Below are 24835 nucleotides of genomic sequence, written 5' to 3' on the forward strand. Positions count from 1 at the left end.
CCTTTCCGTGAGTGTAAACTCTGAAGAGCAGCTGACAAACGCACATTCATTTGAAACTGTACACACACTAGGGTGGTTTTTCGTGTTGAGTCACACTGCTTTTTGCCATCAATCATGCAATGACACATGCTCTCTTGCACTCTCTGGGGCTGTCATTCTGGTGCACTCTTTTTCTGTCTTTCTTTCTCTGGCATCCTCTTTTCATTCTCTCTCCCTCGCTTTCTACACAAAGATCGAGCAGGCCAATACGATAGTCAAAGTGTATTCTATTGTAGCACATTTATGTCTTTGGGTCATAATGTCAAGCGGGCCCTTTCTCCTAAATAGGGTGTGCCCATGTACTCAGTGTTTTGAAGTGTTGGTGTTGGTATTCTGTACAGATGTCTGAGTGTTTGGTATTGGACTGTTGGAGTGGACACTATAAGATGTACCTTCCGTTCCTAGGCAACTGGATTAAGGGGGGGGGGGGGGGGGGGTTCTGATTGGTTGGGAAAAGTGCATTCATCCTACACATTAGCAAAGTCGAGGCAGTCTGTTTTTGTAAAAGCAAGGTGTGATTGGTAACTGGTCAGCTAGGTCGTCACTGTCTCTCAGATGGTATCAGTAGTCTATTTCAAAATGTTGTCCTTGAGATGTTTGAGGTAGTGCAGCTGCCATGCTGGAATCCACTCTATTTACCACAGAGTACACAGAATGACTCATGGTTAACTTCATTAGTATGACACAACTATGTACACTGCAATGTATAAGAATGTAAAGGTAAAACAACATAAAGGCAACTAGCTTTTCACAAGCTGGGAAAGTTTCGGTTGATGATGAGAATGTATGCTTGATTTGAAATTTTGCGATGGGGCTAGGGTCAACTTCATCATGAGACGACAACATGCACCACTGCAAATTATGTTGTAAGCTTTGCCTTGTTGTATGGGTTGGTGAGTGTAGTGTAGCTCCTGCGGTTAGGCAGGCTTGCTGAAAGCAGATAAACATAACTGAGCCATTCAGCAGGGGGTTGGACCTGGAAGTGGGGGCCAGATTGTCCATGGTACTTGTTTGAAGAATTGGAGCAGATGATTCAGCCTCGGCCGACCTCTGGTGAACTGGTTGTCATGGTGTTCTGGGCTGGCAGTTGCTCTTCTTTGTTATTGATGATAAAATGTGTGTGCATTTAGTTGAAACACAAACACAAATATGTTTTACAGTAATGGGCTGGCTCAAAGAGCTCCTGCTTATATGATGGTAAGAAATAGATTGTTATTTCAATATGAGGATGTGTCCTTTTAGATTTTTGTTGAAGATATGATGTGTATTTTGATTGTGTTCAAGATGCGTTCTGGCTCTGAAAAGGAGCGCTGTGCAGTTGAATTAGAAGTGCTCCGTTTACTATAGGTTGCTTAGGTTGATATTCACCGAACACAGACACTTCTATCTCTTCTCCGTAGCCCAACATCCGTTACATCCCTGAGTTGCCAAGCAACAAGTTGCGTGGGTGTGTGTGTGTTTGCACGCACGTGTTACTGTGTGTTGTGTGGATTTCCAATTTTTGCATGTGAGAGGAGGACGAGAGAGGCTTGAAATGAAATTAAGGCGCAGGGTTATGGATAGAGCGAGATAGGGAAGTATGAATCATCGTCGCCTGAAGGGAATGACGACACATTTATACTTTTTTAATAGATTTGTATCTCTGTATGTGTATATTTGTGTGTGTGTGTGTGTGTGTGTGTGTGTGTTATTTCCTGAGGAAAGACATGTTGAGGCGGCCTCAGTGGAGAAAAAGACGACCTATGCAATAAAAACATTTTGCATATTATATAATCCGATTTAATGTTTTAAAATGAATGTACATAGAACAGAAGCATGTTTTACTTGACAAGGAGGGAGTCGGACATACAGCTAGACAGTGAGATGGAAAAACAGACGGGCTTGTGGACAGGCAGACAGGCTCTAGGTCCATGACTGTCATTTGATGATCCGGAAGCAGAGAATGAGCGTGCTGAGAATAGAATATGAGACCAAATTATTCGTTCTGTCATTGCATTCATAGCCTTTCCACCAACCCTCCCCCTCCTCCTCCTCATCCTCCTCCTGCTCCTCCTTTTTCTCTTCTCCTCTTCTCCTAGAATAATAGGGTAATTGGGTTTTAGGGCTACTACTCCTCTCTTCTCTGTCCTGTAATAAATATGTTCTGGACAACTTTGATCATAATTAGTACTGCAAGAGAAATATAAATCTCTAAACTATTACCAATTTGAATTTTAACAACAAAGCATTTATGTTTAATTCATAGATGATGCATTTAGTTTTTCTCTGTCAAGTTAAATCCGTTGTCCATTATGTTGTGATTTAAATTTTCTTACGTGTATTTGGTCCTAATGAGCATTAGGACCAGATACAAACCACTGTTGTTATTTATAAATATATCGTAGCATTATGTTGTTGAACGATTATTTAAATTTAAACCGACATTGCGATGTAATGGAAAGCATTTTTTTTGGAACACATAGGCTGCAATATAAAAAATATGAGTGCTCGTTTTAATCTTAACCAATTGAACCAATTGGAAAGAAAGGTCCACGTGAGGTCCACGTGTACACGACAATACCCTTCGCTCACATGACATGCGAGAGAGCAGTAGATGAAGAAAACAACTTGCTTTGATTTGTTGATGTGGATATAAAAAACTAACACCACGGACATGTGGGCAAGTCGCACATGTTAAAATATTACATGTTTATTGCAACGATATGTAGATTGCAATCTACATATTTGTTGAGTGGTGGGAGCTACATATTTGTTTTTTTATATTTCTGCACTTAAGTTTGTGTGATCTGTTACTGAATGGAGATCAGTAGGATTTGTGTATTTTTTTCGTCACAATTCAATAGTTAATTAAAGATTTTATAATATAAATTGATGCATTAATTCATCTCATTTCATAATAACACGTAGGCCTGCCTACAGGAAAGAGCAGTTTATATGTGGAGTCAGTGTATCGAATGTTATGTTGTTCATACAATATAATTTTGTCCTTGGGTTCAGTGAATAATGCAAAAGATAAGGAACTTTAAAAAATATTGCATACTAAATCGAAATCGCAATATTGGTCAAAAGAATCGCAATTCAAATATTTTCCATAGCTCTATTAGAGCTATGGAAATGCCATAGGGTGTAACAGTGAACGCCACCTTTTTGAACAGCTCTGGTTACGGAAGTAAATTACCAATCCATTTTCTCTGTGGACTTTTCGTAAAATCAAGAATTTTAAGCCTGGATCCAAGCCAATTGTTTGTCATGGTAGTCGCATCCATAAACTAGTTATTTCGGAGCAAAATGGAATAAAATGCTAAGGTACATGACTGTAAAAAAATTTTTGTGAACGATTGAGGAACTACTCAGCCAATAAACCATTGCTAACATTTTCACAATGATTCCAACCCAATCATTTAACGCGTTTCTTGCATTTTATAACCTTTGTTATTATATTGTTTGTATTGTTCATACAAGCTGTTTCATAAATTCTGTTAGTGTGTGTTTGTATAGTGTTTCATAGTGTATAGCGTTGTCATCAACATTGAACCTTCCTTCGTTGCTGACTGCAATTCTGTCACCGCGTAATAACGTTAAATGCCTTTATGCTACCCAAATGAAAGCACTGCTAGTGCTATATCATATATTTGTTTATTTTTATAATATATTCTATATCAACGTACTTTTCAACATGTTCAGCACATTTCCTCTACAGCTCTAACCACAACTTTAACTTTCCGTTAATCTAAGTATTGCGCCGTACTTAATAATGGTTGTATTGCCCTGTGATAAGCGATCGAGTTCAGTAGCAGTCATCAACGGCTTGAATTTTGTGGGTGTGGTAAACTAATCCATGGTATCAGCGAGCACCACCAATCAAAGATGTTGTTTCACTCTTTAGGATTTATGGGTAGTGTCGTGGTTTCCAAGACATCGCAAATCTATCGAATCTTCTAAAAACGAGATGTTGCCCGTTTTACTTGTGGCTTCTGCAGGAGAATATATCATTGATTCGCCATATAACGCTGCGTGGTACGTATACTTTGGATGGTTACAATATGGCTTTTGATCAAAACCTCTATGGAGAAAATTAGAGATTATTTTCATCCGGAGCCCCGCTGATGCACTCTATTATTTGTGTACGATGTCTCTGCCCAATGCACACTATACAGTTATCTATGGATGGTTTCACAGGTGTGCTGTCAGCATGCTACACTGTACAGTGAAATGTACTGTAATATTGCAGCTATTATGTGAATATGCTACTCTGTAAAGTTGAATATACTGTGATATCAGATATATATTTTTTGCACTGTAGAGTGATGTGATTTCCTATGGCATGTACAATTTGTATACTGTGTTACTATGATATCACAGCACACATAAATATACTGATTTAGTTGTAATAATTAAGGGTAAGGCAGTGGGGCTACAGCAGGGATAACACTATTATGCAACATTCAATACATTCTATAGTGGTAGTATACGCAGTACTAGACGCAACTGTAGTGACACAGCGTTCCCTGATCTGTATTTTTTGGTAAGGATGTGTGCTGCATTCTGGCCAGAGTAAAGGGAGTGGCTCCCAGGGTAGAAGGCACTCTGTGATGAATGGCAAAAGTGTGTGTGTGTGTGTGTGTGTGTGTGTGTGTGTGTGTGTGTGTGTGTGTGTGTGTGTGTGTGTGTGTGTGTGTGTGTGTGTGTGTGTGTGTGTGTGTGTGTGTGTGTGTGTGTGTGTGTGTGTGTGTGTGTGTGTGTGTGTGTGTGTGTGCGTGCGCGCGTGCGTGTGCGTGCGTGCGTGCGCGCGCGCATAGCTGGCTCATCCTTCGTAGAGAGAGATTGGTTCTCTGGCTCTGCACCATACAATCATCTTCTGTGGCTGTTAGCAAGCCTCTGCTGACGTCATGCATACTCCCCTACAACCATGCCTTCTGGCCCGGCTGCTTCTCTTCACCCTGGGTCCATGATCTGGGCCTGGCGTAGTGCCTGGTTCAGGTCTGGGTATATAAGGTGTATGTTCTTGTCTATGACTTGCAATACATTTTAGGCCTGGCTTTAAGGATGTGGTCCTGGTTAAGGTCTCTGTATAAGGATAGGTTTGGGTGTCAGCTTTGTCTCCTTGTTTAGATCTGGTGTAAGCTGTAGGTTCTGGGTATACGTTTTAGGTGCTGCTTTAGATCTAATAAAGTCTCCAGGTCCTGGCTTAAGTTTATGTCTGGGTCTTGACCAGGTTCTGATATGGTTTTCAATCTCGAGGGGAGTCTTGACAATCTATTCCAGACTATATGATGTATGGAAGTGTGTGAGTGTTTATTGCCCTCCTCTGTCGCGAGCTGGCAGTTCGAGGCTTTAGTCAGCGTGTTGGCAGTGAATACATGGTCCAAACTCCTCGTGGTTGGTGACGCAACACATTTCACCGGCCCTTTAGAGCGGATGCCTGAAGCCAGGTGTATAGTACGGTGATTGGAGACTCTACGACATCTGGGGGTTGGGGGGCTCTGAAGCTGTTAACTTCATACATATGCACACACACACACAAAGCAATATAGTGACAAAATGGAACACCATTAGAGGGAGAGTGGTAGGGATTTTTCCTGTTTGTTTATTCAGAGTTGATGACGAAACTTCTCAAATCCAATAATAGTACGTACATGGAATTTGTTCAAGATGTTTAGTCTTATCTGGTCTGCATATAGAGCGCAACATTGTGGTTCGGGGGGTAAAAATCCCAGTCATTTTCACCATAAAGATTTTGATTAAAAGCCATTATGTCGTAACCATCCAAGGTATACTTACCAAGCGCCGTTACATTGTGAAACAATGGTATGCTCCTGCAGAAGCCACGAGTTAGACGTAAATTCTAGGTTTTAGCTAAACACGTTTTGCTGAAGATGTCTTTGAAACCACTACACTAGCCATAATCCTAAAGTGTGACACAAAGTCTTTGATTGGTGGAGCTCGCTGCTGAAAGACTGCGGCTGACGACTGCGGTCACTGAACTCGATTACTTACCACAGCAGCCATGATTTCCCTTAGATTAATGGAAAGGTAGAGAGTTGTAAGAGCTGTAGAGCAAATTAGCTAAATGTGGAAAAATATGTTGATATAGAATATACGATAAAAAATAAAAGTAAAAACATACGATATATATATTTATGGCAGTGGTTCTCAATTATTTTCTGTCATCCCCCCCTTGGAGACCATTCGCCCCCCCCCTTTTCTGCGCCCCCCCTGAATTGAAATACTATTGAGAACCTGCTAAAATTTCTTTATTTATCTGTACAAAACTACTGTGAGTTTCTGGCACCAGCATTCTGCATACAATCACCATATCATCAAAATAGATTAATAAAATGAGCAGATATAACATCTGCAACAACTTAAATCTTTTTCGAAGTTCAGTTTATTAAGTCAATTTGTAACATTTAAACAAGACTGCTCAGTCTGTGTGAATCTCAAAACAGAGGAGCAAGTGATTCACTGGGGTTTGCATTGAATTCAAAATATTTTTAAACAATAAACATTTGTCACTTGTCAGTTTCATCAGCTTATTCCCTTTCAAAAGTATTTATATATGTTAATCTTTCAACCTCGAATTAACTAACTTTGTAAGGTAAAAATTCTGGTAAAACTTCTGACCTTTGGTATTATATTTATTTAAAATTCAAATAAAATAAATAACCTATTAAAAAAAAAGACTAAGTACCCCCTGAGGTGCCCCACCATTTGAGAAGCACTGGTTTATGGGATGAGCAGTTCCTTCACTGTGCAATAATGTACAAACTAAGTCTTTTGCCTTTTCTTCTGTTTTCTATATTTTTTGCCTCGATTCAAACGTTTTATGGTCACGAACGATTTGTTTTGTTCCATTCTGAAAACTCTTTATATAACGATTTTACGAATAATCGACTGTGTAAATGAATGGGAAATTTACATCCGGAACCAGAGCTGTTAAAAAAGGGGGCGGTCACTGTTGCGCTCTATTTAGCAGGGAATTAACCCAGGACCTGAAGGTGTATTCCAACTGTGTATCCAACCAATATCAATTGAGGTATTCTTTTGTTTGACTTTACTCAACACAATGCCACCCCCCAAACATCATACATACCTCATTAACACACGCTCACCTAAACAGGAAAAGATGAGCATAAACACTCCAATGCACACACGCTTCCTCCATCACAGAATCACCCCCAAACAAAGATATACACCAACCCCCCGAGCAAACAAAACCTACTGACGCACTCCCCATATAACATCCAACCCAATTCTTATAACATGTTCTTCTTAAAGGTCTCCTGAAATGAAAATCTCACTTCATGAGGTTTTCTAACATTAATATGAGATCCCCTAGTCAGCCTATCGTCTCCTAGTTGCTAAAACTTGCCGTAGGTATCCTGCTCGCCTTTGGAAAAAATGGAAGCTCAGGCGCGCTGATTGGAATGATTAGGAATGATTCGGCCCCATATGCCGTCATAAGGGGCCAAGTTACCTCCCCTTTCTGAGAAGGAATTGGGGGAATCGAACTTTGGCTTTGACTCCCTGAAGTACATGAACTGCGACATGGAGAATAAAGGGATTGTTTGCCGCGATTGTCACCCGCCAGAGCCTGGCTGCCTGCTGCCGCAAGGCACCAGCACCAGGCTGCTGGGCGGTGGTGTCGGTGGTGGCAGAAACGTCAGAGAATCCGACGAAGTCGTTTGTGATTCATAATATTATCCAAATAACAAATCGTACACTTCTTTGTTATTTGGATAACCGTTCTACTGTTGGTGTTATGGCGCATAACACGTCAGACTCTCGTCTCTGGTATATCTTATATACTATAGGGCCCTCAGAGCGCTGCATAACACTCGAGATAACCAAATTATTAGGTTAGTCCGACTATGATTGGATTTTTAAGATGCATGTAATACACCTTAGATGACTGAATCGGGTTTCTCATGGTCTGATTAAGACCCCTCGATTATTTGATTGATCGTTGAATAGTGCATGTATGCATTCAATCGGATTGGAATCGGATTTTGCGTTCCGTGCATGCTCAAGATTTCTTCCCTGGAAGTAGAAGGAGAAGTTAGTCGTGTTGTCGAATGCTACCCGCCTGTAGCATTCGCTGATGGTGACTTTCCTCCGAAGACACCAAAAGCAAGGGCGCCATTGTGCATCTATTTTGTGTAATTATCATGTACATAATAGGGATGGGCATTCGATTAAGTTGTTTTAGTCGATCGTCAGGAGAATTACCGATCAATTAGTCGATTAATCGTTAATATTTTACATTAAAATTTAAAAGAATATATATATTCAAAATGAAATGAAAATACAAATGCAGCGTGTTTTCCTCATTGGGATCTTTATTATTAGATGAACAACTCAGTTAAACCAGATCCGTTCAAAAGTTATGCGCTACTCTGCTCTAAGCAACGGACCATGCAGCTCGAAGCCGGTGCTCATAAACATAACTAAAAATAAACACAACCCTAGTTTCTTCCCAAAATAATAACAATAATAATATCAAAAAAACAATCATGTTTTAACTTAACCAACCAGTCTACGGATTTTTGTTCAGAAAGATGAGCATGTTGACATGCTCTGGGGTCAGACGCGACCGCAGCCTGGTGACCGTCAGTCCAGCCGCCGAAAACACCCGCTCTGAGGGGGCCGACGTTGCCGTGATGCACAAATACCTCCGTGCTAACTTGGCATGGCGGGGGAACAACTTTCCACAATCCAGGGGCTCAGAAAGTTCTATATTTCTGCTTCGACGCTAACCTCACCTTGAGTGGTAGGCCTATAGTGCTCCCAAGAAGTCATTTTTTAAATCATAATGGTCCCACACCAGACTACGCCGTGGCCTCGTCCGCTTCATGATTACATCACGTGTTCCGATATCCATACTATCCGTATTTACTAGTCTAAGTTTTAGTACGTAGGGCGTTCCGATTCAGATCGGGCGAAAATAAGTGTACTGAAAACGGTCAAATCGCGAAGTGTGTGGCTATGTACACTTTTCGTCGGCAGCCACCGTAGCTACGTAGCGGAAGAGGGCGGAGCCAGGCTGAGCCAAAGTCGCCGCATTTTCCACATAGCCTGCATTAATAGTCATTTTGTAGTTTTTATAGTTTTTATAGCTTTTTATAGCTGCTAGACGTTAAGAGTTCACCGTTCAAAGCGGGATGTTTATTGCGGGGGAGGAGCCGCAAATTTAAATATTGTCCCCGTGTGGTAAAATGTTTTCTTAACGATCAATTAGTCGATCGTCGATTAATCATGCCCATCCCTAGTACATAACATACAAGCCATGTTTACTCTGACAATTGCAGTTTCCCAATTGAGGAGCAAAGTCAAACTATTGCTGTAATCGGATTAAGGGTTGCATGTAAACGGAGAGATGTTCCCCTCTGCAGTTCCCCCATTCAGCTATCGTTAAGAACCAATATAGCCTCTAGGTCAATAAGGTACATCTGTGTTGGGGAGTGTATTTACCCTGAACCCCTTGTACGTTCAGGTTTGATCCCAAGAGCTCTGTTCTGACTACAACTGTTTGCCCTCCAAATCAACCTCACAAATGACAACGACTAGCTAGCTAGCACAAAACCACTTATTAATGACTGCAAAATGCTGGGATGTGTGTTTTAAGCTGAAAAAAGGCGAGTGATCGGAACTTCCGGGATGACGTCAGGGCGAATGGAAGCATAGAGTGAGAGCTCCCAGACTGGTCTAATATAATCCCTCAAATTAAAATAGTTATACACAGTGCGGTACATGCGGCGATAAAGGCTGACCGGTCGGATATGAAGGCAGATCTACACAGCTTTTATGACGGCTTCGCCATAGAAATTTAGAGTGATTTGGCCAGCTTTAGAGAAGATGTCAATGGCAAGCTAAATTAAATTGCCACAGATTTAAAAGAGACCAGAAGCAGAATGGGGGAAGCGGAGGAAAGAGGAATGGGCCATCGATGCTAAAGAAGCACTCTGTCACGCCATAAACATGCAAGAAAGCATCCAAGCAAGCTGACGGATTTAGAGGCCCGCTCACGAAGAAATAACATTTGTTTGTATGGGATCCCTGAAGATGCCAAGTTGCCCTGCGTGTGCAATGAGCGGATACTCACTGTCAGATATTTCAGTTTGCACTGAAGAGGCCCTTTGTAAACCAAAGGCTTTCCTTTTCGATTTCGATTTATTTTTATGAGGAAGTCTGTTATGGTAGTCGATATTTATGAATCTGTTATTTTCCTTTTCTGATTTCTTTGTTATAATTGTTCACGTTCCAATGTTAAGTTCACCTTGGGTCTACAGTACACTGATGAAAGTTGCTTAGGATGTTTTATGCTTCAACAAGAATATTGAATTATGTCCACACAGATAACGGATAAGGAGGGGTGTTATGTCCTGGTGAAAGGGTTTATAGATTCAAAAGAAGTATCATTATTTAATGTCTACAGACCACCAGGACAGGACAAATTATTGATTTAAATAAATATTTAATTTAATTGCCTCTGAAGCCTAAGGCACCCTGATTTGGGGGGTGGATTGGAACGTACAGTTGCACCCCAATATGAACTCTACAAATCCATCTAAACAGGTCAATTCTGAATCGTTGTAAGGAAATTGCTCAAAGGGATCGGTATGTTTGCCATATGGAGGGAACTCCACCAATCTGTAAAGCAGTATACTTTATTTCCCCCACTCCCACGCTGATATTTTTTTATGCTTAACTCCGAGAGACATAGGATAGTGGATTGCAATATTGGGGTAAGTGATGTCACTCTGTAGTGTATTTGAGACAAAATTTGGATGCCCAGCCCAGAAACACCATCTGGAGGCTTAACACCAGCCTCCTAAATGACCATCAAAAAATTAAAGTTTACCTAGAATTTAATTGTACTGAGGACATATCACCAAGTGTTTTATGGGATGCTGGCAAAGTACATAAAACAAAACGTAAGTACATAAAACAAAGTTATTATGAGAATGGACCTAGGGCTAAGAAAGTCCTTTGAAGCGTATTACAATAACTTATATTCCCAACCTAATTTAGCGGAACCCTGAACAGTTAATAAGCTCATAACACAAGAAATTACAAGAGCAGAGATTGACAGGGCCATATCTAGATTAAAAACATAGGTACCAGGGGGAGATGGGCTGCCAGCAGAATGGTATAAAATATTCAGGAATAACTTGACACCTATGCTTTTAAAATGTTTCAACCATGTTCTTAAAGGTGGTGAGACCCCAGCATCGTGGAAACAGGACATAATATCTATTATACAAAAGGTGGGAAAAGAGAAGACTGAGTGAAGTTCATGTAGAAGACCTATTTCTGTTCTTAACATTGATTATAGATTATTCGCATCAATATTGGAAATTATACTAGAAAACATTATTCCTGATTTGATTGAACTGGATCAAACTGGATTTATTAAAAACAGGCATACACAGTATAATGTAAAACATGCGTTATACCTGATTGATAACATATATAAAAGAAAATCAAAGCTCCTAGCGATTAGCCTTGATGCAGAAAAGGCCTTTGATTCTGTGCGTTGGGAGTTTTTGTATTTGGTGTTGAAGCGTTTTGGCTTTAATGATAAAGTAGTAGGATGTCTCAAATCTATATACCACCTACCGACAGCACGGATTAAGATAAACGGTAACCTCTCAGGTGTGGACACAAGAGGATGCCGGCAAGGCTGTCCCTTAAGCCCCACCCTATTCTCATTATTTATGGAGCCAATCGCCCAAGTAATAAGAGAGGACGCTGGGATAACAGGAATCTCAATTAAAGGAACAGTACACAAGGTATGCCTTTACGCGGACGATGTCTTGGTCACCCTTTCCGAGCCAGATTTAAGCCTGCCAAAAACTCGTGTCCAGTCTTGAACAATATGGTCTTTATTCAGGCTACAAATTAACCGTACATAAGACCCAAACCCTTTCTTATAACTTTTTCCAGCAAGAAAATGTACGTAAAATATATAATTTTAAGCGAAAAGCTAATGTTATGAAGTATCTTGGTGTAATTATATCAAGAAACCTAACTGATATATATAATACAAATGATCACCCCATCACAAAAGAAATAAAAATAGATTTGGATAGATGAGCTCCTCTAACACTTAGTATGCATAATTGAATAGAGACTATAAAGATGATAATTTTACCACGACTGTTTCTTTTCCAATCCCTACTGGTACAGATACCGACTAAACAATTTACTGAATGGAATCTGATGATTTCTAGGTTTATATGGCAGAATAAGAAATCGAGAGTACGTTTTAAATCACTACAGTTATCCAAAGAAAAGGGAGGCATGTCTCAACCTTGTCTAGAATACTATTATAAGCACAATTACAATATCATATTTATTGGTGTATCAATGATTACGAAGCAAAATGGAAAGAACTAGAAATAAACCAACTTGATATCCCACTTCAATCCCTGCTTGGTGATACAAGTTCTAAGACCATTTATTTAGAAAAATGAAATACATTTACAATGGTTCCTCTCAATATCTGGTTTAAAGAATGTCAGAATCTAAAATTGGTGAGAATAGCGTGAGTGCTGAGATGGGTTGAACATGATGATGATTTTAAACCAGCCCAGCTGGACTTGAGGTTTAAACAACTGACCAGGAAGGGCATCACATCATACTGCGGAATTTCGACCAGCACACAAAGCTTCCTACATCTTCAAGAATCCCACAAATTAATCAGACAAGACTTCTACAGATATTTACAGATTTGGCATCATTTTGCCCGAAACATTAAAATTGATGATGAAGCTGATTTGGATCTCATCAAAGTTCTTATTGATGCTTATGGAGGCAAAATCCGTAAGAAATTGGTGTCAAGATTATATTCCTGTTTACAACATTCCAAGAAATATTCTACACTTTATATTAGAACTAATTGGGAGAACGAAGCAAACATAACCTTAACAGAAGATGAAACTGTGTAAAAAAAGCAATCACCAAAAAGTGGCTTAACAAGGGACCACCAACCAAAAGAGTGGTTAGTAATTGTAAAAGAAGTAAGAGATGGAAAAACTTGCATTTAGACTTTGTATTAATACATTTCAGAAGTACTGGCTAAAATGGTTATCAAATGAGTAAGCCAAGTATGAAGAAAGAATATTATTTAGATTCGATTTTACAAATTACTTTTTACATTTGTGTCTGATCGAATTTACACTGGACTTCGAAGCATGCTTCTTGGATTTAAAAAAGCCATAAAGAATCAGCCAATTTGGTTTCCTATGCTGGATTTACTTTATTTGGACTCGGGACTTTATCTGACCTGTGATGACATGCTGGTGATATTTTGATTTTTTTTGTAGGAATACTATGGAGGTAACCTGTAACATGTGTCTTGATTGTACATGGTAGGCTTTATTATGCCCTGTCTTCGATGACCTAACTGTTTTGTACTGTTTTTTTTAATTTATTTTTGTATGTGTTGTATGTTTTGTCCATAAAGTTGAAAAACACATAAAAAAAAGGCGAGTGACCATATGCTAACACTCTTTCTCTCTTTGTCTGTGTTGCAGACGGTTGATGACGATGCGATGGCTGCGTGAATGAGGCTTGGCGCGGGGAGAGCTGAACAATGCCCAAAGCTGGGGGTTCAAAGCCGCCGCCACATGATCCCTTCCCGCTCAACACCGACATGGTGGAAAAACAGCCTGGGAAAAAGGTAACGCAAGCACATCAATTTATATACACTTATGCGTGTATACCAATGCACATTCACATTTACTTGTGTTCACACACAAAGAGACACACACACACACACACACACACACACACACACACACACACACACACACACACACACACACACACACACACACACACACACACACACACACACACACACACACGTACACAGCTATATATATATATTTACAGTTAGTTGGGCTCTGTTAATCCCTTCCTCATCCATCAATCTGTACTGCTGAAAGCTGGGGCTGCTGTAGCCTCATCTTCATCACAACATTCTGCTACTCTAAACTCGTTTTTCGGCCACAGTGAACCCCCTCAGACTTTGAAATAAGCATCATCTATGCCGTCAGGGCTGACATCACAACCCTATAGATCTCGTGCTGGTGTGTGGATGTAAAGATAGCGTCACAGCTGTGCTGGTTCACCAGAAAGCCTATGTGATGATCGTCTGTTGTTTTCCCCATTTTGTGTGCTAATGCATGTATGCAGACTTTGACAAGACTGCATACATATTGCACACATGAACGCTTCCTATACTTTGATGTTCATAGCACACATGGTGAATGGATGTAAAAAGAATATATGATTTATTATAGTTTAGTAAAATATATATGTATATGGGTTTGCGTGCACATGTGTCAATATATTTTATGAAGTGACGGGGTCCCCTCTCCTTATAAATATAACCAGATGATATAGTGACGATATAAAATGTGCATAAACATCTTTGAACCATTGTTTATGTCAGTCTTATTGGAGAAGTTAATATGTCAGAAAATCCCCTTTGTTTGGTACAATTATGTTTTTCTTGGTTTTGCCAGTTAATAAGCATACAGAGTTGAATGGTTGTGTATTGTAGGAGAACATATGGTTAAGAGATTATCTCTGATGCAATGTATCCCAGCTCCTGGTTTTAGATTAGAAAGCAGATAATTGTCCATGTATTTGGATTTATTTACATTTTGAATCTGTATTTGTGCTCAGATTACTAAATGCTTTGCGAAGCTATTAGGGGTGGGAATCTCTTGGCACCTCACGATTCGATTCCGATTACGAGGTCAACGATTCGATTCTGAAGCGATTATCGATGCATCTCTTTGCAACAATTTTTTTTATGTACATTTCCATGCCTGATTTTCAAAAATATATAGATACATCTGGGTTTGCTAATCAATTCCTACTTTTGTGATGATCATTAAAGACATAAACAGATGAATTAACTTATCTAATATTTCATAAGAGAGAAAGCTTTTGTCACAAATATGACTTTCTATGAACAATGCAATAATCAATGCAGCTTGCATTATAACAAAATATGTAAGCATGCAAAAAATAGATTTCAGTTTTATTTTATATCTAATCTTTATTTTCTATGTCATTAAAGGAAAAGCTGCTCTTGAATTAGAAGGAGTTCTTGTGTCTGGCTGTGAGTTTGCGCACATTTTTTAATTCCGATTATTAATTTATCTGCATCGAGACAGAATCGTTCTAGCGATGCATCGAAGAATCGATTATTTTTCCCACCCCTAGAAGCTATGCCGCTAGGCTTAACCTAAGGCCAGTTATTCACTAACTGGGCTTTGCAAGATCACTTGAGATTTTCTATGTCTTGCATAAACTGAAGGTTCTGACGGGGTACGACAGAGGGTTTTGGAAGCCGTTTGCTAGGCTATAGATTGGGTTTACAGCTAGGCAAATGACTTGATTAACAGCAAAGCTAATACCTTTGCTAACAGCTATATTACCTGGATATCTAGGCTATGGACTAACAGCTTCTCTGCTGGGAATAAAGACAAGTGTACACTTGGAGGGGTGGATGTGCAACCCTGTGCACAGGATTGCATTCGACTGAGACCATTGCCCAGTGATAACAAAATGTCACTTCTAATTCAGATCTTTAAAAACTAAAACTAAATAATTATACTCAGTCACATCCTCGGAACAAGGATGTGACTATAACAAATATAGACCATCGTACTGGTCTGATATGAAATGGTTTACTGTGTGTGTGTGTGTGTCTGTGTATCTGACAAGGTCTGACTAGTGTTGTATGACATCATAGTCTTATGACTGGGGTGTGGCAAGGGGAGAGGCTTAGACAGCTGAGAGGGAGGGAGAGCGAAAGAGAGAATGTAAGCAAACACGTGCATGTACTGCTATTATTGCTTTTGCCACGCCTGCAGCAGTGATGGGATACAAAGGCTGTACCACCCGAATAAAAGGTCTGTTTATGTATCGATCGGTGTGTTAAGTCTAGGAATGGACACTCTGAAATAACACTGGGTGGACATGCTGTAAGTGATGCTGATGTGAATTTGTTATTAGGTATTCAATAGGTATCTCTGGATACATATTGTATTCGTACAGATTTGTTTTATTTTTATTGATTCTTTACTGTTAGTTGCTGGAAAGGCGAGATGACAATAAATTCTTAACAATACTGGTATTTGTTGTTGTTTAAATGTTCGTCTGTCTTTATTTTTTGTTTATGTTTCAGTATTTTGTTTGTTCTTTAATGCTAGGGATGTAACTGTTAACCGTAGAGAATAGTTTTGACCGGTTACACATGCCAGTCTATCGGTTAATTAGCGTATACGTGGTGCATATCCACGGCTTTGCTAGCTAGCAGTCTGAGATAAAAAATGAAGCATGCTAAACGATGCTCGGTGTGGGACCATTTCCTCCAGAAAGGCAATAAAGTCTAATGAAAATTGAGTGTCTTGAATGTAGCGCCCCTGCTGTACTTTGAGTGCCACTGTTAAATCCCTGACAAGCGGATAGATAGGAGGAGCCTTATTTGTTAAGACACTAAATGACTGAATATGGTTCGTTCCCATTCACGTTGACGCAATGCAAAGATGATTATGGACAATGATTTCATTGTCCAAAATGATAGATTTTCTGTGTATTTGACTAACTTTGATTGGCTGATATTGGCTTACTTCTTGTACAATTTTAAGTTGCTTAGGCCAGGGCTCAAGAATGTTACAAAAATGGTTGAATTTTCAACCATTTTGGATGCAAGGGAATTTTTTTTCCTGGGTAATACATATATTTATATATACCGTATATACAGGGTTCTCCCTGAAACTTCTTACAATAGGGTTGTCGCGTTGAAGACATTTCATTTATGAAACTGACTAATAAAGCATTATTTCAGTAAAACATGGGTTTTAAACATTAAACCCATGTTTTATTGGAATAACGCTATAAGAAGCCAAGCTGTAATATCACGCAAGTTAAGTGTGGAGAAAGTCAGTGGCTTACGGATCCAATCTCGGTCTGAGTCTGACTCGATTACATCAGAGTTTCAATGTAAAGCTGGACGCACACCAGATGAGCCACAGAGTGCTGCGTCCAGCCACTCGGCGTGGTAGAAGGACAATAGGCGTCGGAAGATTTGATTTAGGTCTTGTTCCGTTTGATAAAATGAGTGGTAATGGATGGCGTTGCGATGCAAGCCAACTGCTAAGGTTTTATGCAGTTCTGGAAGTCATAGTGCAGCTGTACTGCGGCTCAATTGTGAGTGCTCTTATTCGAAACACTTAAGTTTCATTCAAGACACACTGCCTTGATCATCGAAAAAAGTGTTTTGTACATTATGCAAGGTTTGGTTTGGGAGGAAAGATATGTCGAGGTGCTTGGGATAAAATAGAAAAGGACCCCTATGCAATATAAACCTTTGACAACTTATTTAAAGTGAGTGATGAAATTACTGTTGAAATCAAGGAGCACAGATGGATAGTACATGAGAAACATTTCACCTCTGAAAAAGGAAAATTTGTTAGGGTGCTACCAAATTAAAAAGTTAGCCACGCTACATTATAAAATGTTCGTATTGAGCCCCTAAAGAGGCTAATATAGCTAACAATGACTAGCCAATGTGACACGGGAGCGCTATAAGTGCTGCAAGCCAGGAAAAATAAAATAACTACATATTTTCAGCGTCAATGGTGAAGACTACTAATCCGCTACTTCTCGATCTGGATCTAAAACAAACTCTTGAGTTCAGCTGTGGTGTTAGTAATAACGGGGAGGAACAAATTAGATTTTTTTTTTTTTAATAACCGAATGCGGCGTTGGCATAATTGAGAGCTAAAGCGACAGATACTGTAACTTGGTGTTTTGGAATAAGAAAAGAGGCTAGCCAGATGACCTAGCTGTAATTTCCCTGTATTCATTAGCCGGAATGGCTGCTTGTCAGACAGATAGAAATGGAGAAAGAAAGCTAATACTATTGTGGCTTGTGTCAGCAATCTTAACCATCATTTTTCCCAGCATGCTTTGAGTTGCCCTACTTTCACAGAAGAACACTGTTTTGATTAAAATGTTCATGGTGTTTTCTCCCGTCCTGTAGGATAAAGAAAAGACCTTGTCAATCAAGACACCCAAGGTGGACCGCGGTGATGGGGCGAAAGAGAAAGCACCGAAGAGGAGGCTCCCCTTTACCGTTGGAACCAATGGAGACCAGAAGGACTCAGACTCAGGTAAGAAATTGCAGGCGTGACCCAAATACTTGGACCTTAACAATGGCTTGTGTGGTTCATTATCAAACTCGGAACCTTTTAGCTGGGAGTTGAATATCCTGGCTAAAACACTATCCATCCTTCTGATTAATGTCTTGCAGAGTGAATTAGCAACGTCAAAGAAATTTAATTGACTGTACTCCACTGATATTCTTCCTGCTTTTGTGTTTTTGGGTTTTTTTTGGTATGGAGGAGGGGTGTGTTTGTTTCCCACCGTCTCTGTGACAGGGAGTAGACGTGTTCCCACTGAGGTCTTGATGGGATGTGGGAGGGCAGATGAATTTAGTTGTACCAGGGAGCCAGGTTGGGAAGAGAGTGGAGGAGTTCCACACATACTCTTACAAATGAGAGAAGATCTCCAGAGGGGTGCAGGAGACGTCAATATGGTGGAGATTGTTTGGACTGACCCCAGCTGGCTGGAGTGGGACTTCTTCATCCAGACTCAGAGACACTAATGTCTCCCTCTGATCAGACAGTTCTCGTTTGATTTTGTTTCAGTTATAACCAGTGAAAGCTAAGAACAGGGCTCCAGACAGCATTTTGCGACCACAATGCGAGTGTGCGACTGAATTTTACATCTGGTCGCACATGTGCCCTTTTTTTTATTTTTTTTATATCACGTTAAACTGGGAAGGGACGCGTCAACGAATCTGGAATCTGTAGCAGGCCAAAGAGTGTAAGAAGGATAGGGAATGGCCACTGTTCGTGGCTAATGTGTGGAGGGGCAGGGTCCTAGAGATTAAATATCGAGCGGGCGTAAACGTCTCTGTGAGCAAACTATTGACTCGTTCTTCGAACCTACGGCTAGTGTGCCAGTGCCAGAATCCTGCATGGGTCTTATTTTGCGAACCTGTACCCACAATACTTAAAACCACATCTGACCCGTGTTCCGACAGTAGCGCGAATTACATTCTGCACCCAACCCGACCCGCTATAAATTGATATCCACGCCCGACCAGCACCCGAAGGAAAATTAGACACAATAGATGGACTGTCGGGAATTACACTATGTGGTGTTTGGCCTGGTGCTTTAGATTGCTGTGCAAAAAAAGCACATCATCCACTGTTCCTCCTCCACTCCTGAATAATATATCCAGCACCGGAGAAGTCTTGCTCGCAATCACAAAATCTGCGCTGTTCCGGCGTCCGACCCGACCCACACCCACGTCCGACACAGTAGACCTACATTATTTTTCACCCGTTTCGCCCAAATTGTGCGCGTCACCCGTCGGGTACCCACGGGTACCCAAACGAGGCGAGCGAGCAGAGAGGCGCAGCGTCCTGTCAAGCGGCACGGCAAGCGGGTGCACTCCCGTGAAACTGTCGCTTCCGTGCTCGTCGAACGCAGAATCACAATAAAATGTGACACAGAATTAGAAACCGCACATTGTAATTTCTGCATCGATTATCAAGATGTGTATTAGTAATACAGTGAAGAAATGATCTGCATGATGATTTAGGGTGTGCCCCTAAATTAGTGGTGGTGCCCCTAAAATGTTCAGTTAGGGGCCACACTGCTCCTAGTGTAAACAGTTAGTCTGGAGCCCTGGAGTATCATTAGTGCTCTTTAGACTGGTGTGCATAAAACAGAGGCCTGATCTGTGTGCATTATCGATGTGGGTATTTCTGAGTTTCAGTGTGGGAGTACTTTGCAGTTCCCCTATAGCCGTTTTCACACATGTCTTCCGAATTTGTATTTCAGGACAGTCAACCGTGAGGGTGATTCACACTTATTCACACTTAATGCTTTATATGCGGACATCGATGCCGTTCCAACATCAACGGGGGGTTTAGGGGGGTGGGTCTGCAAGGGGCGGGACATGACGTAGGGTCTAATTTCGCAGGAGGCGGGATACGGGCGCCCGCTGTCAATCTAGTTTGTTTTGTTTTGACCGCAGACAGCATGGAGGCAGAACTGGCAGAACTCATCGCGATCATCTTAACTGTTGCTGCAACGATGCATCAAATATTCTGTTGCATCCACAAAATCCGGACCATCAATCGATGAAAAAATGGAGCACGAGTTAGAAATAAATAGAAGAAACGACGAAGAAGAAAGGCGTCACGAACGACTGCATTATCGGAGAAAGGGAGCGTCTTTTTTTGCTTCATTTCACATTTAAGAAACACTGGGAAAATTTAGTTGATTTCTGTGTTTAACTGAGAAAACAGGGAGTGGACCCTATAATGTTCAGCTAACTGTTGTAAATAACAATAATAATAATAAAAGAAAAATGTATTTATACACGTGCAGCTGTGAACTTATGTATTGTAATTAATTGTATGATGTGTACTTTTTAGGGATGGGCATTTGAAGGCATATCAATTTTCGAATATTAGATTAAAAAAAATGGAGTAACCGGTTAACCGAACTACGAAAAAAAACAACAGCACTGTTAGGTGTGAAAACGGCCAACGGCCACAGCCAGATGGCCTAGTGTGAGTGCAACCTAAGTCTTGCTACATTTTTAGGGTGCACTCACACTAGGCCATCTGGCCGTGGCCGTTGGCTGTTTTCACACCTAACTGTGCTCTACTGGCCCCATTGTTCTCTGGCCTGCACTCACACTAGGCCATCTGGCCGTGGCCGTTGGCCGTCCCAACTGTGGCCTGGCCACGGTAGGCTCTTGTACACACGTCATCACGTCGTAACACGTCATCACCAAGCGTCCGCTGCATAGACCAAAATAGAATCTGCCGCCAGTCAGAGTTTTAACAACAATGGCCAACAACACAAGGTGTCCTCGACTTTGCATATGGTCGCGGATTCTCCCAAATACATCGGAATTCTTGTGGGTCTTCTCCAACTGTGCCTGAATAGCATCGTCTGCCCAAATGGCTAACACACTCGACTTCTCTATGGGACCAACGTGAACCAACAGTTGAACCGCTTGACGCCATGTTTACCGTTTAATGGGAAAGAAGGCTCGTCGCCTTTATTATCTCCATGGTCGTCGCATGGACTGTACGTCATCCAGCTCAGGTTCAGTAGCTGTGCGTGTGCGCGTGTCGGCTCATTAGCATCTGTACCGTGGCGGCCCGTACCGTAGCAGCACACCTCTCCCAAGTGGCCAAGCTGGCCAGGCCTGGCCCTACTGGCCACACTCACACTGGCAGGTTTGAGCACGGTTAGGTGTGAAAACGGCCACGTCCACGGCCAGATGGCCTAATGTGAGTGCACCCTTAAGGTGATAATATGCAGATTTTGTAACTGATTTGATGTGACTATCAAAATGTAAATCTGAATCCATGATAACCCCTAGATTTCTGGCTTTGATTGAGGTTTTCAGGGACAGAGAGTGAAGGTGTTGGGTTACTTTAAGCCTTTCCGTTTTAGAACCAAATACAATTATCTCTGTTTTGTCCTCATTTAGTTGAAGGAAATTTCGGCACATCCATTCTTTCACTTGCTCAATGCACTGGCACAGCAGATCTATGGGTACCCATGTCATTTCGAATAATCGAATATTCGAATAACCATGCCCATTCCTAGTACTTTTAGGGTTATGAAAAGGCCTATCTTTTGAGGTTCACAACGAATGACTCTGAAAAGCAGTGCCAACATTGAAATATTTTTTAACCATTCAGCGAACAAAAGGCAACAGGCTAATTATCATTTAGGGTGCCACTCAATGACATGCAAATGCAGACCGAAGCTTCATCAACACGCCAACTCAAATGGTGTTAAATGCAGACTTTCTACTCCTCATTCACATGTAAGGTAATTAACATTTCCACCGGCAAAAATACTACCTCAAGGGTAGTATTTTTTCATGATACCAATGTCAGGATACGTCGTTCACATACACGGCCTATCAGGAGAATAGCAGGACTTACGTGTATGTGTGAAAGCAGCTTATGTAAAGGTAGGTAGCAAGGCTGCTAACCTGCCAGTGTCAGTTCAGAATGGATGCGTCTCTTCAGGTGTATTGTATTGCGTGGTGAGCTGTGGTTTGTGTAAGAGTATTATGAGTTTGGCAGTGGGTGGTGTCATCATGTGCTGTTGTAGGATGGTGTGATATGTTGGATTGTGTAACAGTGTCTTGTGGTGGTGTGGTGATGTAGCACATTGTGTCTGTGTGATGATGTAGAACATTGAGTGTGGTGCTAGTGTGTGTGTGTGTGTGTGTGTGTGTGTGTGTGTGTGTGTGTGTGTGTGTGTGTGTGTGTGTGTGTGTGTGTGTGTGTGTGTGTGTGTGTGTGTGTGTGTGTGTGTGTGTGTGTTTCATGCAGATCCAGTTTGTTAGAATCAGTATTCTTCAAAAAGATATCAAAGATGCATTTGCTGTTTATGTTGTAAGCAGAATTACACAAAATATCAATATTAATTTGCAAACATAGCTAAAATAGCAAAAAATTGCAAAATTAGCTAAACTTAACACTGTGCAAAGTTTCAATGAAATTGCACAGCAGCGCTAGCGCTATTCAAGATGAAAAAAATGCAAACAAAAACCCACACACTATTCTAGATGACGGATCAGCAGAAAAAAATTCACTTGTAACCGGTTAAATTGCCTTATGAACAGTCATATAAGGTACTAATGGTACCTTACTACCATTAGAAGTAGGTAGGGGGAAAATGTGAAGAATCATTGAGAGCAGGAACTTAGCATGGAACTTACAGAAACGGGTTGGGAAGGGAATCCTGAATGGGATTCATAGCAGCTCAATAAACTCCAGACATTCCTTAGTACAGTTTCAAGGAGTCCACAGGCTTCACTACTCTAAAGCCAGGCTCCATGGCATATACCCTAACACTTCTCCTTTATGCGATAAATGTAAACAACAAACAGGGACTCTTACACGTCAGTTTTGGTCTTTCTTCAAATTATAATATAAATTATATGGTCTTTCTTATAATCAATAAAATGCCAAAGGCTTTTGATAAAACTATTACACCTAACCCACTCCTAACCCCCTCTGGTTTAGTGGTGTTTAATACCAACATCACAAACTATGAAGGGCAAGCCATCTCCCTCTGTACTCTCATTCTTCCAACAATGGGTTAGAGAGCTAGGCAATGTAATGCACATGGAAAGACTCGCTATAAAACTACTAATAAAGAAAGAATCTTCCAAAAGATATGGCAACCTCTGCTGGACAAATGGGCGAATAACGCCCAAAGTTTCGGCCCTAGTACTTGAGCTAATGGCTCTACTCTAATTTTCCTGAATTTTCTGGGGCTCTTTCTTGACTGTAATCATTTTGTCCCTTCTCTCGCTGGCTTTTTCTTTTACTTACCGCTTTCTTTCTTGTTGATAAAATAATATATTTATTTCCAGACTAAATTTGTTTAGCTTCAAGATGACAACCAACTCCCTGTGGTCTCCGTGACCGTCTGCCAGTACTGGTTCAGTCTACACGATTTGGCCCCGATTCGTTTGTCGCAGACGAGTTGTACACGATCTTGAAAAGTCGGCGACGAGACGAGGTCTTGTAATGTGACATGCTTGCAAACTGCGATTTATTTCGTCTGCGACGTTAGAGAACCCCACGACGAAAAGTTTGGCATGGCAGAAATGTGGGGACCCGTAATGATGTATCCATTGTTGGAATGGAGGGAACCCCGCCCCCAGTTGTGCGAGGGAATCCCATGAACAGCTGGAGCTCACGGGCAGTGTTTACTAACTAGTAAAGAACAAACTAGTAAAGTAAAGACTAATAGAGATGCGCGGTTGGCGGTCTTACCTGCGGACATCGTGGATAATCCACGGTGTCCGCAGGTAAGACCGCAAAAAAAATAAATAGAGGAATTGAAGGCGGATCGCTGTTTAAATAAATAAACAAATATTAAGTAGGTTAACATATTGACAAGACAAACTGCAAACTGAAAAATTTGACATATTTGAATATAATCTCCCTGCTTCTGAAATGCGTGAACATCTCCGCCCAGCGCTCGTCCGCTGGTTTTCCATAAGCATTCCACTGTGCGATCATCCCTGCTGCATATGCCCTCACTCACATTGTTGAAATCATATGGATGGTTTATTCTTACTATGTGGCTTTTAGTTAAGGATCGGGCTATAATAAGACCACGTTGGCTATGTTATCGCTGACAACAGGGGACAATTCATAGTGGTTGGACATTTTAGCGTGCCAACAAGCTTTTGTCGGGATGCGGAAAATGCAACCCAAAATCGGGACTGTCCCAGCAAAACCGGGACGTCTGGTCAACCTAATGATGATCGGGCATTAAACAAAGAAGTTGAAAGATGGTGCGATCTACGAGAGAGACGCAGAGGAACTGTCCTTACAAGGCTTTTGTCGGGATAAAGAATATGGGTTTTTGTTTTTTTGGGGGGTGTTTTCACTTGTAAATAGTTCATCGCGTTTATAGCCTACGCTCGGATGTGAACTTATTATTGCATGCTGGTGTTTTCATTCATAAAACAATTAAACATTCAGGAGTATGCAAATTATTCTAAAGAGGTCTAGACTCGGTGCGCAACCCCGCCTTCTCCAGTGAACCAAGAAAGTCTGCGCCGTGACGAACAGGGGATTTTAACCCCTTGATTTTAAACAGGAAACTTGAGATAAAACGGTGAAATAGCTGGGCG

General features: G+C 40.9%; 1 protein-coding gene across 2 annotated transcripts in view; it reads left to right on the top strand.

The window, feature by feature from the left end:
* Positions 1 to 24835, top strand: part of ankrd11 (ankyrin repeat domain 11) — a 103069-nt gene that overhangs the window by 55541 nt on the left and 22693 nt on the right. For both annotated transcript variants that reach the window (XM_056608320.1, XM_056608319.1), the window contains exons 2-3: positions 13578 to 13723; positions 18110 to 18239. In XM_056608320.1, the coding sequence (XP_056464295.1) occupies positions 13637 to 13723; positions 18110 to 18239 (217 nt within the window). In that variant the 5' untranslated portion in view covers positions 13578 to 13636. The remainder of the gene's footprint in view (positions 1 to 13577; positions 13724 to 18109; positions 18240 to 24835) is intronic.

The sequence above is a fragment of the Gadus chalcogrammus genome, chromosome 14 (assembly GCF_026213295.1).
Source record: "Gadus chalcogrammus isolate NIFS_2021 chromosome 14, NIFS_Gcha_1.0, whole genome shotgun sequence".
In the NCBI taxonomy this organism is placed as follows: Eukaryota; Metazoa; Chordata; class Actinopteri; order Gadiformes; family Gadidae; genus Gadus; species Gadus chalcogrammus.